Genomic DNA, 10,900 nt, shown 5'->3' with positions numbered 1-10,900 from the left:
TTAAAACTGAATTTGAATATACTTTGGATGAGGTAGTTATCCCAAAAGATGGCAAGTGCAAATACTTAGGTGTGAGATTTGAAAGTAATTTGCACTGGAAGGGTCATGTTGATGACATTGTTGGGAAAGCATACAGATCGTTACATGTCATAATGAGACTACTTAAAGGATGCAACAAAGAATTAAAAGAAAAAAGTTACTTAAGTATGGTTCGTCCATTATTGGAATATGCAAACAGTGTTTGGGATCCTCACCAAGAATACCTAATAAAAGAACTAGATGGTGTGCAGAGGAAAGCAGCAAGGTTTGTAACAGGGGATTTCAGGAGAAAGAGTAGTGTATCAGAAATGTTAAAGGAACTTGGGTGGGAAACTTTAAGTAAGAGAAGGGAGAAAACTAGACTTATAGGATTATATAGAGCCTATACAGGAGAAGAAGCATGGGGAGATATCGGTGAGAGGCTTCGGTTGGAAAATAATTATATTGGTAGAACTGACCACAAGTACAAAATTAGAAGGAATTTTAGCAGAAGCGATTGGGGTAAATTTTCTTTCATTGGGAAGGGCGTGAAGGAGTGGAACAGTTTACCAGGGGCAGTGTTTGATCCTTTTCCAAAATCTGTACAGATATTCAAGAAGAGAATAAACAACAACAGAGATAATAAATTAAATGTTAGAGGGCATTCGACCAGTGCAGGATATTGTTAATAATAAATGTGTGTGATTAAATTAATTCCATCCCCTGGTCTAAGGAGTTTGGACAGCCCAAGTAGGGGACTGCCTGTAGGGGTGAAGTACAGTGGGGACTTTGAGGGCCCTGGGACCGCTACGGTAGCTGTGAAGGCCCTTCAGGAACTCTGAAAAGTGGTGGCAAAAGGGGCTCTGGTTAAGACGCAGCAGGTCGTTATGCTACTTAGGTTCCAAAATGGGTAAAATATAAATATGTAAATAAATTCAGTGTTAATTTTAATCTTATACCAGTTGTATAGTATTATTAGAAGTAATTTCACATACCGTACTGTACATGAGTTGACTATGTTTGTAAGATATTATAAGTAGAATTTTGTAAACAATATAAATTTATTAAGGATGATGTGTGTGTTTAATAGAAAAAATTATTAGTGAAAATTGTATAATATTGTATTCTAGGAAAATTTTCTTCGTCTACTGTTAATTTAAAATTTAGTGCTTGACAATAATGTATTTTAGTGTACCATTTGCCACCGAGGTAGACACCTCATTTGCAAATAAAGAGATTTTGATTTGATCTGTGGCATCAAAACCTTAATTCGAATATTGCCGAGCCCTCTCATGTGCAATTATAGCCGTGCATCCCATAACCTCAACGATTAATACAGAATTATTCTCTTCACGTTGTGCACAACGAAGTTCAAACAGGAATGTCGGGAAGTGGTAACTCGCGTCTCGCTTGTTGTCTCGTGCCAATATAGCTTTTCCAAGACCCACTCGAATTGGAGTCGGTCTTGGCTTTTCAGTAATAAAGTTATATGCAAGGTTCTGAAACCAAAAAATCAGGAAGAATGACAGTGACACACTTCTCGCTAGAGGCGATAGTGACAACTATCGTCTGACATCGATAGTCAGTTGCTTACTATCGATAGTCAACGATAGATTTTTTTTTTTTTTTTTTTTTTTTTAATTATTGGCTCATTGATCGCGCTATCGCTATCAGAAATTGTACAGCTGGCTTACGGTTACCAGTTTAAAATTGTGAACTTCATATAAATATGCCCAAAGGGAAGATATCTGACGTTTGGAAGTGGTTTAGGCGTAGTGAGGATAAAAAATTTAGCAAAGTGGAATGACTGTGGGAAAGAATATAAAACCAGTGGCAATTACCTCTAACCTTATGGACCACATCAAAAGAGCTCACAGTTCTTTCTTAGATATTGATTATGAAGAAGAATCTACTAGCTCAGGATCAACTTCTTCTATTAAGAAGTATTTTAGTCAACAGATATATTATGAAGATGCCAATAAAAGTAAAAATGAGCTAGATAAAGCGTTAATACATATGATTGCATCAGATTTTCAGCCCTTTGGAATTGTTAAAGATGAAGGATTTAAGAGGTTTGTGAATTTGCTAGATCCTAAGTATAAATTACCTACTAAAGGTACTTTAAGAAATGTTCTATTAAAAGAAGCCTATGAAAGTGCAAAATCTTCTCTTAAGAACATGTTAGGTGATATTGAATTTGTCAGTATTACTAGTGATATGTGGTCATCAAGAGCAAATGATAGCTACCTAACAGTAACATGCCACTGTTTTATGACTTCAAATATCACAGTGCAGTCTTATCAACCTCAAGAATTTCTGTCAGTCACACTGCTGAAAATATAGCTTCAGTCTTGAACAAAATCCTATGCCAATGGGATATTAAGACAAAAGTAACAGATAACGCGCCAAACATGATCAAAGTATGTCATTGTGATTCTCTGAGATTAAAACATCTTCCATGTTTTGCTCATACTCTCAATTTGGTAGTTCAAGATGCTTTGAAGCAAAAAGAATGTTCTTCTGTCTTCAAAAAATGTAAAGAAATTGTCACCTATGTAAAACAGAGTAATCATGCTAGTGAAAATCTTAGGAAGCAGCAACGTGAGATGAATAAACCTGAACTGAAGTTGAAGAATGAAGTGCCAACAAGATGGAACAGTGCTTTATATATGATGAAACGATTGTTGGAAGTACATGATCCTCTAATAATTACTCTTTCAAATACCACAAATGCAAAGGCACCTCATTCCCTAACAGCTGATGATGTTTTAATTTTGAGAGAAGTTACAAAACTTCTTGACCCTTTTGAGGTGGCAACTAGAAAACTTTCAGGGGAGTACATAACTGTTTCCATTGTAATTCCGATTGCTTTTGAGGTTTACAATGAAGTGATCAAAGTTGAAGTGAACATCGAAACAGCGAAGGGAATGAAGAAGACATTAATTGAAGGAGTAAAACTCAGATTGTTTCCGTACGAAGAGAGAACAACGTGCAGACTGGCTACTCTTCTAGACCCCAGGTTGGAAAAGGAGGCATTTCAGTCAAACGAAAATTGTAAAGCAGCAGTAACAATTCTACAGAATGAATTACCATCCCATGTGAAAAACATCCACCATTGCTCCGAGTCTGGGTTGAATGAAACCGACGCAGAGGATACAAAAAAACGTGAAGAAGATGGAAGTATCCAATTCAGTTTCATGGAAGATAGATTGAGAGAAAAAAAGAGGACCAGAGTAGTGAATACCATTATCTTGCTGAGACAGTACCTGGAACGGCCAAATGCAAGCAGTGATCCTCTTATATACTGGAAGGTAATTATAATTATAACATCCTAATACCTTTAAATATTAGTGTTATAGTTTTATCTCAGATGTGGTTCTAACATTCTTGCTCGTTTCTCATTTGCAGTTAACTGGTGAGGAGTTTCTTCTAATTCAGAGATGTGCACTGAAGTATCTCTGTGCACCTGCTACTTCAGTACCGGCAGAAAGACTCTTTAGCAAGGCTGGACTTGTTATTTCTGATAGAAGGTGCAGCATAACACCAAAACATGTAGATATGTTGTTATTTCTCAACCAGAACAAGTGACTTCTATAAAATTAAGTTTTAAATCCCTTTATTGTTGGGTTCTCTGATAGTTCTTGTACCAGAAAGGTGAGATTGTTACAATGGAATTTACGTATTTCTAAGAAACAACGAATTATTGGTGTTGAGAGGAAATGATGCTAACATTTGTACCGTATAATCTTCAATGATTATTAAAACCTTAATTGACAATTTATTTACGACTTTTTACAGTAATCATACGCCTTTTTGACACCATCGTTTTAGTGTTTTGAGGGTACTGCTTTGTGATCAATATAACTTTAACTCCGCCTTTTGAATTATTCCTATCAATAAACTAACGCAATAAACTACCAAATTTATTTTTAGCTCGTTGGTCAAAGACTTCATGTAAATTGTAAACAACTGACAACCCTCCTGCCATCTGTTGAGAATGCTTAAAACATTTCTCCAAGGACATTACAAATTACAGTACCCCAGAAAATGTCGGACGATCGCAAAATGAACACTGCAGCTGAACGAGAATTACTCGGGCGGTCACGTTGTGGACAAGTGCGTGCAGCCCGAGAATGTCTCGGGCGTACCACTGAAGAAATTTGTGAGTGAGATCGATTTCAATTTCAGAAATTACATAGCATGAAATAGTTGTGCTTTCAGGCCGGTCTCCATTGATTAACATTTAGCAACAACATGTTAAATGTTGAATACTCTTTCACTTAACATTGTGTCCACACTTAATAAACATGTTAATTTGACTTTCTTTGTTTATATATAGGTAGTTCATCATATCAATTTGCGGTAATACATTTAGGTGGTGTCTAGTATTTTCAGACTAAGACAATGGACTCAGATAAAGAGGATTTGGCCTGTGTTATTGCCACTGTTGCTTCTTGTTATGATTTATAAATGCATTTTTATTAGACACATTTCCTCCCATCATCGTGCTCATGCGTTAAAAGCAAACCTCTCTGAAGCTCCCGCCCCCGACTTCCGAATTTTCTGATTTTTTTTTTTTTTTTTTTTTTTTTTTTTTTTTTTTTTTTTTTGCAATACTCGACTGTACTGGGAGCGGAGGTACGCTAGATATTTTTTCGATCACTCGCGGGAATAATTATAGATAATTTAGAGTTCCTGGAAACTTCCGGCTTTTTTCGCTTTTTTTGATGAGACATCCCACAAACAAGGCTTCTCTATTATGTCATTAATTAAGTCCAAAGTAATCTTGTTACACTCCATTTGTGACTATAAATTTTAGTTTAGTGCAGAGAGAACGACACGCGTGTGCCTACCGGTACCGTATTTCTAGCTTGTGAGAACTTCCTAACTTGCTGACTAACTTTACAAACATATAAATCTGCATTTAACTTGAAAAATCTGAATATCTGCATTTATAATGGAAAATCTGAAAATTAACATTCATTAAATAAAATACACACTCGTCGAACCCTGTACTCACACTTACTTGTTACCTGCTTACTTACACATACGTTATTTGAAGGGCGCCAGCTGCCACTCAGTGCAGCAATAATACAATGAGACTCTTGACCATCTCTAAGGTGTGGGGTAATAAGCTTACTTTTGACAACATACCATATAAGTTCTGGGAAAAGGAGATTGGCGTTCGGTTTCCCCATTAATTTTGAGGTTAAGATATTTTACTGTCAATGAAATGAAACTCTGAATTCGTTTGATAGAACAATATATATTCTTTAAATAATATATAAAAAATAGTGAGTCTTGTTGCGATAAAACAGATGAGAATATGAAATTATGCCATTGCAACAGAAAGAAACTAGGCATGAATTTGAATTCTACTTGACCGGACATTTAACAATTTATACGAAATATTTCCCTCACTGATTCACTTGACTGTACCTTTAACACTTTGAGTGTAATTACGACGTAATCCATTGCTCTGGTGTTTACTGTAGATGTGTCACGCCTAACGTGGTGATACATCCTTGAGACTGCTTCTTCTCCATATCATCTGACTTCTTTGTAAGTCAATATGGTATGACCTCTTGGTAGGTCCAGGGTTGCCCTCTCTGACTCCTTGGTAAGCCTTGCGTCCGCGTCTTCCACTAAGTGACGGACCAACCATTTGGTCTCACTCTCTCAATGACCAATAATGGCTCACTGAGTCTTCACCATCTCTCGTTCACACTGACTGGCTGACCAACCAAGGCCTCTTGATCTAGTAGACTACTTCACTGTACTGCATCCGTATAAGTAATGACTGACGCTACAATGTGCACCCACCTTATATAGACTTTGGTTGACACAGCTACGTAATCTCCAGAAATAACAATGACATACTCCCACCTACGCGACAGATATTACGCACAGTGGTGAAATAGCCCCGCGGCGATAAGTCCGTGCGCGCATATCTAAATCAATACGATGACATAGCCATGGAGTGGCGATGACTTGGCAGAATCGCCAACAATATTGCACAATGCACCAGCGTCACATCCGATCTCTGATATATACAACAATTCTCACTGTACAGGTATTGAGTGTTATACTACACATACGTATATATGTATACATCAAAGTGCAATCTTGCAAGCAACAGGCAATTGCAAAATTGAATAAAACGGATAATTACAATAATAGTACAATATCACAGATAAAATAATAATAATAATACTGACATAATAATAATAATAATAATAATAATAATAATAATAATAATAATAATAATAATAATAATAATAATAATAATAATAATAAAATACAGATAAAATCATACAATAATAAAAATACAGATATCATCTTGTAACGGGATTTGAACCGTTACACTTGTAACAAAGAGAATGAGTGTTGTAACTATAATCCTACTTCACGAGAAGCACATCGTTTGCGTCGTTTGGCTATCTGTTGACATGGAAACGGCAAGGAAGTCGCCGAAGCTGAACCAACCACTCACGAACAACGAATTGACTTGACATGTTTTCCACTTGGAGCGGAAAACACGCTAACATGTTAAAAATGTTAACCTCAACATTCTGAGTTAACATGCAAAGTCAATTGGAAGGCACAACATGTTGGTGTTAAATGTTAATCAGTGGAGACCGACCTTTCTACTGATCTTTTATGGATTGTGGTCAATAAATGTTCTATTTCTAGGCATAATGATCTGATTTGTTCCATTTTCTGAAAACTATCGATTACTATCGATAGTTGAGCTGATAATATCGGAAAATATCGAAGGCGATGACTATCGGTAGTTTGCCGCCTCTACTTCTCGCCAAGTCGGTCGGTCTTGGTCTCGCAGATATCCCTTATCGGTAACTAATAATCGATAAAAAGTCGTATGATAGTTGTACAAATCGATTATTAATCGATCAATTTTGTACCGGGTGGTACACCTCCACGCCGCTAATTCATACCTTGCGCCAGTTGAAGCTCCTCTACTGGAGGAAACCTGAACTTTAACTACCAGGTTAATTCTCAAGTTTATCAGAAGATGTCACTACTTGTAAATTTTGAAGTGTTCTGAACTATGCCAATTTCGATTCAATGTTGTTTTCTCTGTAGCAAGAAGTGTGAACATTCTCTTCTAGATGACACTACTTACGAACTACAATTGTGCACCCTAGTGCGAAGTGAGGGAACCATTTTTGAAGAAATTTAGTATTTATAAGTTTGTTCCTTATTAAATTTCTTTCAGCTTTTGTTTAAGTCGGCAATGTTAACCCTTTCTTTCTGCCAGTTTTGAAACTGGCCAATCATAATTTTCTATAATAAATTTTCCACCAATCCTGGGTTTCTTCTTCAGTTCTGACATGTAATCTTTTGGTCGTCCAATGAAAGGCTTGTGGGCGGGTGTTCTCATTCATGAAAGGTCTCGAATGTTCCGCGAGGGTATATAAACTGCGATTTTCGGGTCTCCGGGCCACTTCAGTAACATCTATCATTGTGTAAATTATGTAGCAGGGGGCGGGAAGCGCCTCTTTCTTCGGGCAGCAGTTCAACCTCCAGGTAATGGCCGTTTTATAACTTATTTTCTTGCCAGCTCAGCAGTTTAACCCTCGGGGCGGGTTCGAAATCTTTTACCATGTAACTTTCCCCTAAAATGTAAAAGTCTTTTGGTTTAAATTCTGCCTCTGTAACTACATATTGGGATAGAGAGTGCTTAACCCTCTCGAGCTCCCACTCATATTGCTTTGAGGTGAACTTATTTTCACAACCGTTTCTTCCATTCTAATGTAATGTAAATCGTTTTCTTATATAAGTCACCTCTTTAGTATGGGATTAGCCCTTGCATTAGTGGCCTAGTGCCAAGTAGGTTTTAAAGAAGTGTATTAGGAGTGCTAGTTACGCCTCCGCTCAAGTTTGTATTTTGGGGCCTTGTAATTTTCCTGTTTATTTACTAAATCGGCCCCAGTAGGTTGGGTATTTTTACCCCTCTGTTTATGTCCTTAGAGGACAGCTTGAAGGTGGAATTTGGTGTGACCTTTGATAGGCTGGAACTTTGAGAGCGGGTTGCTCTTCCAAAAAATTTTGATTTCTGTGTGCCTCGAGCAGGCTTTACTGAGTAATAGGGAGCAAGAGCTCCTGGGCATGATTGGGGTTTTCTGCCCCTTTGTCAAACCTGGTATCTGGCTAAAGTTGGGCTAATTGCTCAAGAATTATGTGTCCGGCTCTCGGAGCCCAAATCCTGTAACACTATAATTGTACATTTTCGATCTGTTGCTAGGCTACTGAGTACCTGTTATATTTGTTATTTCTTGATCTTGGAAAGAAAATATAACCTTGTTAAATTTTAAATTAACTTTAATTTCGTAAGTTGAGACCAGTTCATCCCAGCACCTCCTTTCACCTCTGCACATCCACAAACCACGGTAACAAGTGCTAGCAGAGCGTGGTTGAATGGGTCTCAATTTAGCCCCTTTTAACAGCTAAACATTGCTCTGCTTTCGAACTCTAACAATTTTCTCAGTTGCTGGAATTTTTTGATTTTTCCTTTTTTCAAAATTGTTCTGTCATCATGTCCGGCCCTAGCGAGGTTCTTCATCCTTTCTATTTGCGTAAAGAGGAATTAATTTATGAACTCTCTCTTAGAAACCTTCAATCTTGAGGCACGGTTGCAGTCGACTCCAATAAACTAAAAGATTCCCTTGATTTGCCTATTACCATCCCGACTTTGGGAGAGAAAGAAATTGACGACGCTCTCTCCACGATTAATGATAATACTACTGAGCTAGCATCTGTAGTTAGTTTTTTGAAGAAAATGACCCTTCTCTTAATCAAATTAAACGTGTGCAAGCAAGGTTATTTCATTTTTCTAATAGAGTTAACGATCTATTGTCTCTGAAGTTGAACGACATTCAAAGGAAGGAAGCTAGTGTTGTCCTTGAAAATCTTTCCGAATTGTCTAGTAAGGTTACCCAATTGTTAACTGGGGAAGTTCCTCCCAAAACTGATCAACCCTCTACGGCGAATGTAAGTAGCGAGGAAGAGTCTCCTAAGGGAGAAGTCCATAGGAAAACTGTTGGAGCTCAACAAATCTCTGCCCCATTAGACAACGAATCTGAGCGTCGTACCTCGTTGAACAATGCACGTTCTGAATTAGCTTCTTCACCACTTAAACCTCCACCTACTATGTCACCTGGATTCAGTAGTTTGCCTCATCCATTAGCTATGCTGCTCAGAGGTATTTCTAAGTTTTCTGTTAACTCTACCAGTGACGTAATTTCATTCTTAATGTTTTTGGTTGAGTTTCAGGATCATGCCCTCGTTTTCTCCCTTTCTCCGTGTCAAATTTTGCAGATAATTTACACCTATTTCATTGGTGTCCTCTCAGACAAAATAGTAAGAGCCATTGCCGAACAATCATCTATTGAAGACTTCCACGCCCACTTGCTAGCTAACTTCATTCCGGCTAGGGCAAGGTCCTCACTTATTCAGAAGTACTATTATCGAGTACAGCGGTTGGATGAAAACTTGGCAGATTTCATCCAAGACATTAAATTGTATACCAGGGTGTTTGCTCTTCACTTCCCTGAAGATCAGATTGTACAGGCCATTGTAGAAGGTATTTCACCACCTTACAGATCATACTTGTGTTTTGCGTCGCGTCCGCAAACTTTCGCTGAGCTAGAAGCTATGGCTGTATCGGCCGAAGGAGTCAGATACGCCGATACATTGCGTGTCGCGAAAGAACCCCCTCCAGCCTCTAGTAGTTTTCGGCCTCCACCTCGCCGACCCGTCACACCCCGTAAATGTTATGCTTGCGGGTCGCCTGACCATCTTCGCAATAAATGTCCATCGGTCAAATCTAGTAGGACAAATAATGGAGCAAGTTCATCACAAGGCTGTTTTAAATGTGGGGCTTTCTCACATATCACCAAGAATTGCCCAAATTTGAATAGCACCCCCTCCTGCTCAACTTCTGGTGCAACTTCCACCAATGCCAATAATAATAAGTGACTAGTGGCTTCAGCTGAGTCTACTAATCCATCTTCTCGAGGCTCAGCCCTAAGTAAACATACCAAAATTTCAGGGAAAACTCAGACTTCAAACTTATCTTTTGAAGGCCCTAAAGAATGTCTTAGGATTGCGGCGGATACCCCCGCACCTGTACCTTTTCTTAAAATTGAGGTGAATAATGAGCCTATAACGGCTCTATTAGATTCAGGCAGTGTGGGTTCTATTATTTCGGCTGAATGGTACTCCAAATTGAAAACTGTGTGTAAACTTCCTAACTATTGTTCGTCTTCGGTCCAATATGTTTCGGCTAATTCATCTCCATTAAAAATTTTAGGCTCCTTAAATGCCAAAATTCGTATTTCTAAATTTACTCGGAAAGTTAAACTGTTTGTGGCTAAGCTTTTGTCTTGCCCCATTATATTGGGAGCCAACTTCATGTCCCATACTGGTCTAGTGCTCGATCTTCAGATTAGGTCGTGCACATTCAAATTTGCGTCTAATAGTAAAATCCCTTTGTTAAAGTGTAGTTCTGTATCATGTTCATCTATTTCGCCTACCATGGATGAGATGTTGTTAGATCTTAGACATCTACCTGAGGAGTAGGCTGATAGTATTCGTAAGTTATGTCAGTCGTTTCCAGAGGTGTTCTCGGATACTCTCAGTGTTACTGACCTTATTGAATACAAAATTGAGGTCACGGATTCGATTCCTGTCCGTTTTCCACCTTATAGGCTATCTCCACCTAAGATGAAGGCATTGAAAGAAATCATCGATCAAATGTTAAAGGATGGTATTATTAGGCCCTCTAAGTCGGCGTATTCTTCGCCTATTTTTCTAGTCCCGAAACCCCAAGGTGGCTTCAGGCCTGTCATTGATTATAGGG

General features: G+C 38.2%; 1 protein-coding gene across 1 annotated transcript; it reads left to right on the top strand.

Annotated features, from left to right (window-relative positions):
- Positions 1 to 1,707: 1,707 nt before the first annotated feature.
- LOC137500549 (E3 SUMO-protein ligase ZBED1-like) lies at positions 1,708 to 3,769 on the top strand. Its single transcript, XM_068227479.1, has 2 exons — positions 1,708 to 3,329; positions 3,427 to 3,769. Exons 1-2 carry the CDS (start codon positions 2,277 to 2,279, stop codon positions 3,604 to 3,606), a joined length of 1,233 nt encoding a protein of 410 aa, XP_068083580.1. The 5' UTR covers positions 1,708 to 2,276; the 3' UTR covers positions 3,607 to 3,769.
- The last annotated feature ends 7,131 nt before the right edge of the window (positions 3,770 to 10,900 follow it).

This window comes from Anabrus simplex, chromosome 4 (assembly GCF_040414725.1).
Source record: "Anabrus simplex isolate iqAnaSimp1 chromosome 4, ASM4041472v1, whole genome shotgun sequence".
NCBI lineage: Eukaryota > Metazoa > Arthropoda > Insecta > Orthoptera > Tettigoniidae > Anabrus > Anabrus simplex.
This window is presented reverse-complemented; position numbering and strand designations above follow the sequence as displayed.

What these genes read in the sequence shown, in the direction of transcription:
- LOC137500549 (XM_068227479.1), top strand. Translation starts at nt 2,277, where the DNA reads ATGCCACTGTTTTATGACTTCAAATATCACAGTGCAGTCTTATCAACC. An exon ending in ATCCTCTTATATACTGGAAG is followed by an intron (nt 3,330 to 3,426) that starts GTAATTATAATT and finishes TCTCATTTGCAG; the next exon opens with TTAACTGGTGAGGAGTTTCT.